This window comes from Carassius carassius, chromosome 7 (genome assembly GCF_963082965.1).
Source record: "Carassius carassius chromosome 7, fCarCar2.1, whole genome shotgun sequence".
NCBI classification, from domain to species: domain Eukaryota; kingdom Metazoa; phylum Chordata; class Actinopteri; order Cypriniformes; family Cyprinidae; genus Carassius; species Carassius carassius.
Genome location: NC_081761.1, coordinates 15,559,469 through 15,571,889, shown reverse-complemented (window position 1 = coordinate 15,571,889; position 12,421 = coordinate 15,559,469). Strand labels below are relative to the sequence as shown.

The 12,421-nt window shown below is 41.0% G+C and overlaps 1 protein-coding gene across 3 annotated transcripts in view; it reads left to right on the top strand.

Moving 5' to 3' along the window:
- The first annotated feature begins 4,448 nt into the window (after window positions 1-4,448).
- lrba (LPS-responsive vesicle trafficking, beach and anchor containing) overlaps window positions 4,449-12,421 on the top strand; it is a 307,888-nt gene continuing 299,915 nt past the window's right edge. For all 3 annotated transcript variants that reach the window (XM_059554011.1, XM_059554012.1, XM_059554010.1), the window contains exon 1: window positions 4,449-5,191. In XM_059554011.1, the coding sequence (XP_059409994.1) occupies window positions 5,060-5,191 (132 nt within the window). In that variant the 5' untranslated portion in view covers window positions 4,449-5,059. The remainder of the gene's footprint in view (window positions 5,192-12,421) is intronic.

The window sequence follows — 12,421 nt, the reverse complement described above, 5'->3', positions numbered from 1 at the left end:
GCTTCGTTAACTAGATTGTGACGAGTGGGGCAGGGCCGAGAGACGTGGGAACAGGAGCGAGGCCGGTGGAGTGACTGGAAATGAGCGACACCTGCTCGACCCACCGGTCTAGAGTCCCACGGAGGAGATGGAGGGATTTAAAACTGGAGTGACGACAGTGACGGACGAGAGAGGACCAGGCCTGCTGAAGATCCCTCGCCGCTGTGGTGAATCCGCGGTACCATCGAGCAGGCGAGGGAGTGTGCCGCCATGGACGCTCGAGGCGGTGGGCTGGAATGAGTTGCCGGGGACGGGCGAGCTCGCTGCCGGCCGCCCGTGATGTGGAGGGGCGGCTGCCGTCCGTGAGGGAGCGGAGGAGTAGGCGCCGTTCACCAGGTGGCCGGAGCCTGCTGCCATCCGCCGGAACGGGGAGGAGCAGGGAACGGGGGACTCCTGCCGGCTGCCCAAAACCGGAGGAGCCGTCGCCGTCCACCGTCCGCCGTCGTGACGTCCGCCGAGGGCCGTCCAGTGCCACCGCCAGGCACCGCGGAGGAGATCACCCAGCTGGTGGAGGGCCAAGCGGCAGTGCGTCTGGGAACCGGAATTTTTTATGTTTTTTTCCTCTCTCCCCTTTCTCAACTCTGTCGCTCCTCCTTCCATCTCCTTTTCTCTCGCCTCGTCTGTCCTACCCCCAGGTTCCCGCAGGTCCCCGTGAGCAGTCCCCCCCCCGGATGGGGGTGGGGGGGTGGGGGGGATTAGAGCACAGTCTCGTCAGTAAAAACGCTCCTGTGATTATAAGTACATCTCCAGCACGTTAGTTCAGATCAGTATTGCCAAGTTTTTCAAAACAAATCCTATCCACTTGCTTCTCAAAACTAGTCCAAAACTAGTCCAATCGCGTTTCCAGGAGGGCAACACGCGCTAAGCTGGTGTCGAATCACAACACAGAAACCGCTGGCACAATCAGAACTCGTTCCGTATTTCTGAAGGAGGGACTTCATAGAACAAGGAAGACTTCAGCCCGTTTTTATGACAGTGAAAACAGCGGTATACAGATAGGTGAATTGTGTGAAAAATACTGTTTTTTTTACACGCGAAACATGAACACATGTTATATTGCACACTGTAAACACAATCAAAGCTTCAAAAAAGCACGAAAAATGGGACCTTTAATTGACGACTCTGTATATTCACATTTACTTTGTTAGCAACAGACGTAATAGATTATATTTGTTTGTGAAGGGGCATTTTTGTCCAACTAAGTGGCCAGGGGAAGGCTACACGCTCCAACATGGTCATTCTACATATGTTAACTTTATATTTACAGTAAATTATGCATTTGGCAGATACTTTTATCCAAAGCATGATATCACTCTGCATTAAAGGTACACATAACAATAATAATAATAATTATTATTATTATTAAGTTGGCTTGAAAAAGCCAACTTACTGATCTACTATTTATTAATCTTATTATTATTCTTCTGAGCCAAATTTTAAACACTATCTCCTCCTAGAGCTTTAAAGCTAGAACCACCAAACTCAGGTCAGACCTTCAGACTGGTCTGACTCGGGTTGATATATCTTTTCTAACTGATCCGGCTTATGGTTTTCGTAAACCAGACTACCAAAACTACCTTAAATCCCATAGACTTTCATTGAGGGGGTACAAACTTTTACAAAATAAGACTTATAATGTATTTAAGCTGTCTACTACCATAGCAAACCTTAAAAACTCTCTACTGAGGATACAGCTAAAACCAGCCTAAGCTGATCAGTTGTTTTAGCTAGTCTCCCAAGCTGGTTTTTAATTGGTTTTGACCACTCTCACGCTGGTCTTAGCTGGGTTTTAGCTGGTTTTTACTGAGTCCACTGGTTTTAGCTGGTTTTGGCCGGATTAGCATAGCAACATGCTAACAACATGCTAGTTACTCACTAATCAGACTAGAAACATGCCTTTAAAGTGGTTATAAAGTGGTTTTGGACACTGTCACGCTGGCCTTATGTGGTCTTAGCTGGTTTTCTTTACTGAATCAACTGGTTTAGCTAGATTATCATAGAAACATGTTAACAACATGTTATTAACTTGATAATCAGGTTAGAAACATGCTTTTAACATGGTTTTAAAGTAGTTTTGGCCACTGTCATGCTGGTCTTAGCTGGTTTCTATCTGAATCAACTGGTTTTACCTGGATTAACATTGAAACATGCTAGTCACTTTACTAATCATTCTAGGAAACATCCTAGAGACATGCTAGTCATGCAAGAAACATGCTAGTAACTTTGCTAATCATGTTAGCGACATGCTAGTCGCATGCTAATCATGCTAGCAACAACCTAGTCGCATACTAATCATGCTAAAAACATGCTAGCAACATGCGTATCATGCTAGCAACATGCTAGCAACATGCTAGTAACATGCTAATCATGCTAGAAACATGCTAGCAACATGCTACCAACATACTAATCATGTTAGCATCATGCTAGCAACATGTTAATCATGCTAGCCACTTGCTAGTGACATACTAGCAACATGCTACTCATGCTAGAAACATGCTAGCAACATACTAATCATGCTAGCAAAATGCTAGCAACATGCTAATCATGCTAGGAACATGGTAGTGACATGCTAGCAACATGCTAATCATGCTAGAAACATGCTAGCAACATGTTAATCGTGCTAGAAACATGCTAGCAACATGTTAATCATGCTAGCAACATGCTAGCGACATACTATCAACATGCTAATCATGCTAGAAACATGATAACAACATGCTAATAATGCTAGAAACATGCTAGCAACATGCTAATCATGCTAACGACATGCTAGCGACATACTAACAATATGCTAATCATGCTAGAAACATGCTAGCAACATGCTAATCATGCTAGTAACATGCTAGCGACCTGCTAGTCACTTGCTAATCATGCTACAAACATGCTAGCGACATGCTAGTCACTTGCTAATCATGCTAGAAAAATGCTAGCAACATGCTAATCATGCCAGAGACATGCTAGCCACATGCTAATCATGCTAGAAACATTTTAGCAACATGCTTATCATGCTAAAAACATGGTAAATAATAATAATGCTAAAAACATGCTAGAAACATGCTACAGACATGCTAGTCATGCTAGCAACATGCTAGAGACATGCTAGTCATACTTACAGCATGCTAATCACTTGCTACTTATGCTAGCTATATGCTACAGACATGCTAACAACATGCTAATCATGCCAGCAACATGTTAGTCACATGATAATCATGCTATAAACATGTTAGCAACATACTACGAACATGCTAATCTTGCTAGAAACATGCTAGCAACATGCTAATCATGCTAACACCTTGCTAATCATGCTAGAAACATGCTAACCACATGCTAATCATGCTAGAAACATGCTAGCGACATGATAATCATGCTAGAAACATGTTAGCGACATGTAAATCATGCGAGAAACATGCTAGCAACATGCTAGTAATGCTACAAGACATGCTATTAAAATGCTAGCGACATGATAGTCACTTGCTAAACATGCTACAAACATGCTAGCGACATGCTAGTAACTTGCTAATCATGCTAGCAAACATGCTAGCAACTTTGCTAATCATGCCAATGACATGGTAGTCACTTGCTTTTAATGCTAGCAATATGTTAATCACTTTCTTTTTTAAACTTCTTAACTTTTCAAACTTATAAATCTTTTTAAACTTTTCAAACTTTCTAAATTTTTCAAACTTTCTGGCCAGGCTTTTTTAAGCCAACTTAAAGTTTGACCACAAACTTTACTATCTAGTTTTAATAATAATTTAATTAGTGCTACAGGAAGGCTGTATTTATGCACAGCTCCAGGTTCTCTGTTCTTCCAGAAGTTATTCCACTCTTGACATGTTCTTTTCATGGTTAGATCTTTTTTGTTTGTAGTTTGACAGACCACTGAAGTGCAGAAAACAAAAGAAAATACATATGATTCTTATAGTAAACAGTGCACATTACAAATATTAATAGTCTATGTATAATGATGACACATTCTTTACATTATAGTTTGATACAACACTGATATAGGCTGTTATGTACTATGCAACCCACGCAGTTTCGTGGGGCCCATCTGGAACGAGATTTCTACTGAGGGGGGCTCTCCTGGAACGCTTGCTTAAGGCCCTCAAAACGCTTAACACGCCTCTGCTTTGATATTAATAAGTTTGCAATCTTAGTGCAAAAGCAAGCTAATGAATGCCATCGGGCTTTTATTATGTCTCTATGTGACAAGTGCAAAACAATCCTCTCTTTTGCACTTTCGTAAACCACCACAACAGAGCGTCCCTGACACAGGATCTCCAGTATGAAGTGTCACTCTTTCCTAACAGGTTAGCACTTGACACACCTGAGTCCCCCCTTCTCGCCTCTCTCGGCGCACTGCGCATGCGCTGCTCTCTCTCACACGCAGCTCCACTGTCATGGCGGAGACGGAGCGGAGTAGGAGATGATTCAGGAAGAGATGTCGCTGTAAAGTGGGTTACCACTGAAACCTCACTCCAACAGTTCCCACAGGGACCCGGAGGATTGTGTTCTCTTTGGAGGGACCCCTGAGAGCCAATGCCAGACGTTCCTTGCCTTATATTTTGTAGTTTTTTGCGTCTTGTTCTTATCGGCGTGTCTACCTGCGCGGAATCTCTTCAGCACCGCTGTTTCCTGTTTGACACTCGCCAACACTTCAGTGACACTGTTGTTTAGATATTTCTTTCCTTTATCAAACCGGCGGAGATTGACAAGTATTGTGTTTCTTATTTGGGCTCACCACAGCGCGATTTCGTCCTCCTTTGGACAAGTTTATAGCTGTTTTTCCTCTCTACAGTAGAACAATTTCTGTCAGTCAGGTATAGTGACATCAACTGACACTTCCCGCCGAGAGCGCGAGAAACCAACGGATAAACTGGCCGTGAATGGAGACCAGGACCTGTTCTTCACCTCTGTCAACTTAACGAGGGCGATATTTACCATACATTTTTCCCCATAGTTTAACTCTGCTGTAGGGTTAAACAGGTGTCACACCTGTTTCCCCTCACCTGACTCCGTCATGGCGAGCGCAGGGGACAGCGCTGTCGGGATCCCCGTCCGAGGAATCCGCATGAAGTTCGCCGTACTGGCGGGGCTCCTGGAGGCTGGTGAAGTCTCCAATCGGGACACTGTGGAGACGATCTTCAATCTGGTAAGCTGATTAAAGCCTTTAAATAGAGATTTAAAAACACCGTGGCTGGACAAGACCAAACGTTTAGACTCTAGCTGTTACTCTAATTAAGCTTTTAGGTTACAGTTGTATGGCAGAAAGTGGAGCGGCGCTGCTTAATGGTTAAAAGTCTGCTGTTTGGCTGCAATCCCGTAAGGTTAAAGTATGTAGTTGCCCCCACTGTGTCCTTGATCAAGACACTAATGTCAGCTGACTGAACCTGTAATAAGTGGCATGTAAGTCAACGTGGATGGAAGCAGCTGTCAAATAAATTGATGTGACAGTAAAGAAAGTCAATGCACACTTTCAGAAAAAAGGTACCTTTATTAGGGTACAGCGGCTTGTCACTGGGGTATGATCTTAACTTTGCTGAAAACCCTGTTGTACACGATCTTCCACATGCCTTTTGCCTTGTGATTGATAGTCCATTCTTTTTTAGCAAGTAAAACGTATTTTAGTAAAACATGCCCGTTCAAGTAATCATGGTGCATACAATAACTGTACATAGCTGGACTGAAGCCATGTAGTTTTGTATGTTTTGCCCTCCACAATAAAAACAACACCGATTTGATCATAAAACAAAGATCCTTTTACTTCATACATTTTATTCATAGAAATATCGTGACAACTTATATTTATATGCATTTAAGCATTGTGGAGTAGTATGTTATGCTTTTATAAAAATCTCAATGATATAGATTACAAGCTTTCAGAATTTCATCTTACTTTTTAGCCATATCATCTTACTATGTGCACCAAATTGCGTGTTTTTGGGCCTTTGAATAATATTTTTTCTTGTCTAGTTCCATATTCTCACTGTACTATAAACCACAAAAGTCTAATATATCAAATTTGATACATAACATAAAACATGTATGCAAAAGTATTTTATTTTTGTCTATACAGTTCAGTAGTCAAGTCAGTTAACAGTTGCATTTCAAAAAAATATTTTTTTTCATATGTATAAAATCTTTTATCATCCTTTACAGGGATACAGGAACATCTTTGTACCTTATTTACCCCTGAAAGCTTCATAGTAGTACCTTAAAGGTACATATTACCACTAAAATGTTCCTTTTAGGGATAGATAAGGTACAAAGTCGGAAAGTACTGCACTAGTGACAAGCTGTTGTACCCCTAAAGGTGTAATTACTGCACATCTTGTCTGACCGCGTAGGCTATTTAAGCACCTGTTTTATAGCATGGACTTTTATACAGCCAGTATAAAGTTAGATTTTTTGTACAGTATTCTTAAGCAAATGCATGGGATGATTCAGTAAAACTCTGTGTTATATTGTGCATTTGAAAAAGGATTCATTAAGGGGCTCTGTTTTCTGCTGCATTAATCTATGCTGTGTTACTAGTTATGTGTTGGGGGTTTAAAGGTTGACCAACCTGTTTCTAAGTGCACTGCTTGTTTTAGATCATTTTCTCCCTGCTCCTGTCATTGCACTGTTCTTATGTGAAGCTATTATCCATTAATCCATTATGAAAGATTACAGGGTGTGAGGAAGAAACCTGGGTTGATTTTTCAGCAGTGACCTAATGTTCACCCTCCTTGAAATTATGTCAGTGCTCTGTCAGCTTTAAACTCATCTTGCAGTCTCCATTGAGTATGTATGGTACAAAATCAAATGTAGTGAGCAGAATGTCTCACGTAGCTCTTATTGGTAGTCAGCACAGCTCCATGATGTAATAACAGCTCCTTTCTGTTGACCAGCCCCATTCAGAAATGAGAAAGTCAGCAGCACTTTCTGGAAATTGCACTCTTTTTTTCCTCCTCCCACATCCACAAGCGTGTTGAAAGCCCCTGTTATACATTAGCTGAGTTTCAAGCATGAGTGAGGGGTTTGTATGTGACCCACATTGTAGCTGAAACGGATTGTGAGAGATTTGCTTTGTAGGTCGTGTATGTAATGACGTTGAAGAATGAATGAATGAGAAGAAGGAAGTAAGAAGCGTGCTGCAACAATGCACTCTACGCTGTTGCTGATGTAACAGCTGAGAGGCAGAAGACATGCTAGATATTAGGGCTGCACGATATTGGGAAAAAATGACATTACGATATTTTATTTTTCTGCGATATATATTGCGATATGAAATCTAATCAAATTTTTTCTTACAAACAAAAATCGGGTGAGCACACATTCTCATTTTAAATGATTTAAACATCGACACCATCGTTTCAATTGATTAATATGCGCGAGGAAGAGAGAGCAAGACAGCGCTCGTGTTGTTTGAAGACGGTGAGCGACTCTCTCTCTCTCTCTTTCTCTCTCTCTCTCTCTCCCTCTGTCTCGCGCTCTCCCTCTCTCTGTCTCTCTTTCTCGCGTGCACGCTCTCTCTCTCTCTCTCTCTCACGCGTTCTCTCACTCTCACGCGCGCTCTCGCTCTCTCTCTATCTCTCTCTCTCTCGCGCGCTCTCTCTCTCTCTGCCCTTTCAAAACTTTCACTCTATGATGGTTAAACTGTGCAATTAATCCGCGAATCACATTCGTCAAGGGCTGGGGAGCAGCTGGCCCGTACAGTTAATGAATAACAGATCAACTACGACAGCCTACATCGCACATCCTGCGATGTGACTATCGTGGATTCATACATCACGATATCGATGCTTAAACGACACATCGTGCAGCCCTACTAGATATCATAGGTGACATGTAGCCTACATGCAGTTATGTTGCTCAGACCTTGCCTCTAATATAGGGCTTTATAATTGAATGCAGTGCACAGTGCACAAAAAAAACGCAGAATGATCGTTGTATGACGTCATCAAAGCACCGCGAGAGCACTGCTCTGCATGCTTTCGCATCGCTCTTGCGGTCATCATCTGCACGGTGCTGCTCCAAGTTGAACACCCCTATACATTTTGCCCTCTTTTTGAATTAAAACTTCTCCCCACCACCTCTTAGGAAAAGTAAAATCATTAAATATAAATCAATTGTGAGGTAAACCAATCTACTTTAAATCATTGTAAAAAGAAGCGCTATAGGGTGAATTGATTTTTTCTCCATCCCCAAAAAACAATGCAGCGATCGCGTCGGTGCCTCACACCCACATACCATTTTTTTGAGAGTAATGTAACTGCAAGCAAGGCCTGAGGTTTATGTGCTGAAGTTCATTTTTTAACAAGGTCTGATCCTTTCACACTGATCTTGATAGCACATCTGTCACAACGTGTGTGGATGTTTATAGAGTATGTGGGAGCTAAAAACTGTATTTGACATAACAGAATATTTACATATTTGTGTGAGAGCACCTTAGGACATCACTACGTGCTGATGCTCATTTCACATGTAAAGGGTTTTTTTTTTTTAAAGCTGCAGCAACACGTGCTTTTAAGGTCATAGTGAAGGGATCAGACCTTGTTAAAAAGAGTCGAACTTGTAACCCGCTCTATTCCTCCCTCAATACCCAGGGGCGCTGCACAAGATCCCGGGCCCTATGCATAGGCAGTCCTAATGCCCCACCCCCCACCCCCCCTTGAAAATATATATTCCAGACTTTTCAAGGGCCCTCTCTTCCTTTGGGGCCCTGGTAATCAGTACTGGTTTTACCCCCAGTTCGACGCCCCTGTCAATACCCATGGCTGAAGTGACCTTGAGCAAGGCACTAAACCCCCAATTGCTCCCCAGGCGCTGGTGCAAAATGGCTGCCCACTGCTCCGTGTGTGTGTTTACTACTCACTGCTGTGTGTGTGTGTTCATGGTGTGTGTGTTCCCTACTCACTGCTGTGTGTGTGTGTTCATGGTGTGTGTGTGTTCCCTACTCACTGCTGTGTGTGTGTTCATGGTGTGTGTGTTTTCCCTACTCACTGCTGTGTGTGTGTTCATGGTGTGTGTGTGTTCCCTACTCACTGGTGTGTGTGTGTTCATGGTGTGTGTGTGTTCCCTACTCACTGCTGTGTGTGTGTTCATGGTGTGTGTGTGTTCCCTACTCACTGCTGTGTGTGTGTTCATGGTGTGTGTGTGTTCCCTACTCACTGCTGTGTGTGTGCACTTGGATGTGTTAAATGCAGAGCATCAATTCCGAGTATGGGTTACCATACTTGGCAATTATCACGACTTTCTTTTTATTTATTTTCACAAAGTGTACATTTAAATGTGTGTAAGAATTAGAGAGAGGTGCAAACAAATATGATATTAGAAAAATGCATAATATGACCTGTTTAAGATGTTAAACAAGATGTATGTTCCTCTGTTGACCAAACAAAACTATGTCTTTGATTCATCTCCATAATGGGTTGTGCCAGCTAGTGTTGGCAGAATAACGATCGCGATACCATTGAAATTTCTAAGATTTGAGCACTGTTGAGCAGATTCTTAAACAGCGATGATTGGTCATTGTTTCCATGTGCTCAACAGATACATCTGTAATTGGCTTCAATGCTCATTGCTTCATTTCTTTTCACCGAGTGCTCACACAACCGCGATACCATTCGGTACTGAAATGTTAAAAATGGATCCGTCACTGCCAGCGGATCCATAATATATCTGCACATAGACTGATCGGCTGATAGACGCGGCTTTCAATACTCACGTGTGTTTCTGTGTGAGCACTCGGTGAAGAGCATGAAGCGATAAGCATTGAAGCCAATCACAGACATATCTGTTGAGCACGTGGAAACAATGATCAATCAGCGCTGTTTAAGAATCTGCCATCAAATCTTAGTTGGAAATGGATGTTTTTAAAATTTCAGTACCGAATGGTATCGCGGTCGGTACTTTTGACAACACTAGTGCAAGCTTAGTTCGATTTGCTGTTTGAGATGTCCAGCACATAGATAGAAGCACAGTGAAATACAGCATTACTTACAGCTCAGAGATAGATACGTCATGCTGTCAGAGTGCACCCATTTAGGCCAAGTATGTTGTTCTGATTGACGAAATCATGCAGGAGTGCAATAGGGGATTATAAATAAACTAACACTGTCCTCAAACTGTAGTATAAGGGAGAAGTAGCATTTAATGTATGAGTGATGCGCTGGAACTAACTGAGTTGTGGTCATTTCACAAATTCAGTAAAACAGTAACCCTTCAGTTTTTTTGTGTTACTGGTACTTTTGCATGTACATGTCACAGTGCACTCTAGAGTGCAACAGACAAGTTTTGGAAATAAAAACTCATTCATTTTCTCTACTGGGAAATGTTTTAACTTTTGAAGTAAACCTTTGAAGAAAGACCTGTTGTTAGCTCCAAGTTTGTTAATAGATTGTATATGATTTTGTTGAACCTATTTGTTTGCATGCATTCAACTTGTTTGTTAAAATAATTGTTTAATAGTAGAATTTGAAAAGCTACATTAGCCACCACAATGCTGTACAGAAAAGTCCACCAATCAGAAAGCAAACCATGCCAAAAGAGATATTTAGCTTTGCCCATTCCATGAAGCACAACAAATGATGTAATGAAAGTGGTAGTATATAAATGCATATTTTGCAGTGCATTTGCTTCTTTATATACAACCAACAATTTAATTTTGTATCTATACATTTTTAAATGTGATTATTGTCATTTGCAATGCTTCATGGGACTATAGTTTTTTGTCTCACTAAGTCAATAATCTCGTACTTTTGTCTTTTTGTCCAATTTTATTTACTTTATTGCTTCAAAAGTTTGTTATGTTGTGATTCTCCTATGTAGGTGGTTGGCTTGGTTCATAGATGATAATGCTTTAACAAAGACTTCGCTATAGTAAAAATACTTCCATAACCAAAAGTGGTCTTATTTGCTTTCTCTGCTGTTCATTTACAGTTGGTTGAGACTCAGATCAGAGATCACTGCCTGATTAATCTCCTTCAACAGAAAAAAGTACAAAGCAAAGAGTGGCGCTCTTGTTTTGACAAAATCTCATTTGTAAATCTGCACGAGGTTTATTAAAGCATAACCGTGTCCTCCTCACCTCATTAAAACCCACTTATTCTTGTTCAAACACACTGTAGAGTCTAGAAGCTCATTGAAACCACATCATCTTTTGTGCCTCCGTCAGGCTTCGGGGACTGGGGGTGGATTGGTAGCTCATCACTGTAAAAAATTTTAAAAAAATTAAAAAATAAATCTTAGTACTAATTTCCCCTAGTTTTTTCTTGTTCACTCAACGTTTTCAAAAGAGCAGTTATACTGACTGAAAAGTTGTCAGTACAAAAAATGTTTAGCTGAGTTAACTTAAGATTGTTCGTTTTCTAGAGATATACAACAATGCTATAACAAGCCTTTTAAAGTTGTAGCAGCTCAACATCTATTGTCTGTAGAACTCAAATACCTAAACAAATGCTACTGGAAATTGGTACTAAGAATTAATATGTTACAACTGAAAACTGCAATAACAGTGTCAAAGTCAAAAACTGAATTATTCAGAAGAGCATTTTTTTAAGACATTGTTTTTAAACATTTGCCTGTTTAAGGCAATTAAACAGGCATGTACCCATCATTACAATCAGTTTCTCTTAAATATAGAGCTGTAACCACCATACACATTGAGGAGGACAAGTATCAACTGCCAAAAACATGGCCTAATGGTTAGAGAGTCGGACTTGTAACCCAAAGTTTGGAGGTTTGAGTCACTGAAAAAATGAGAAGAACTAAATTTGAAAACATACCAAATAAATCTTGGAGATTCCGTTCTCTGAGGTAAATCAGGGGTCCCCATAGAGCCATGTTGTGTCTGTGATGGGGTGTCTGTTGTCTCTGTATGTGTGTGTGTGTGTGTGTGTGTGTGTGTGTGTGGGGGGGGGGGGGGGGGGGGGGTTATACAGAATTTACTTCTGTATGATTTGTTACAGATCATAATTGAGTGTAAAAAATACTGAAAATGGGATGGGCAAAGGGTCAGAAATGGAAGAGTGCAACATTTCCACAAAAACTGACTGTAAAAAATATTGAAAAATTGTAATGCTGGGACAAAAATGCGTAAATTTATAAGAAAAAAAACACCATGGGGACTCAAGCAGACAAAAAAAGCTGTCAATGAAATAACTGCTATTTCCAAGGGATTCATAAGCATAGGAATTATACTGTTTCATTGAAATGGTTGAGGATAATTCTCATTTCACTTTTTTTTCACTCTTTGCTGCTTGTTCAACAACAGTTTTGTTTGTGCACTGTAAGAATAAAACACAAAGCACAGAAAAACATCTTGGCAGAAAATTACCAGTACATTTTCCATTAAATTTATGGACATTTCCTTCAACCCTAAAACACTACATACAATGGG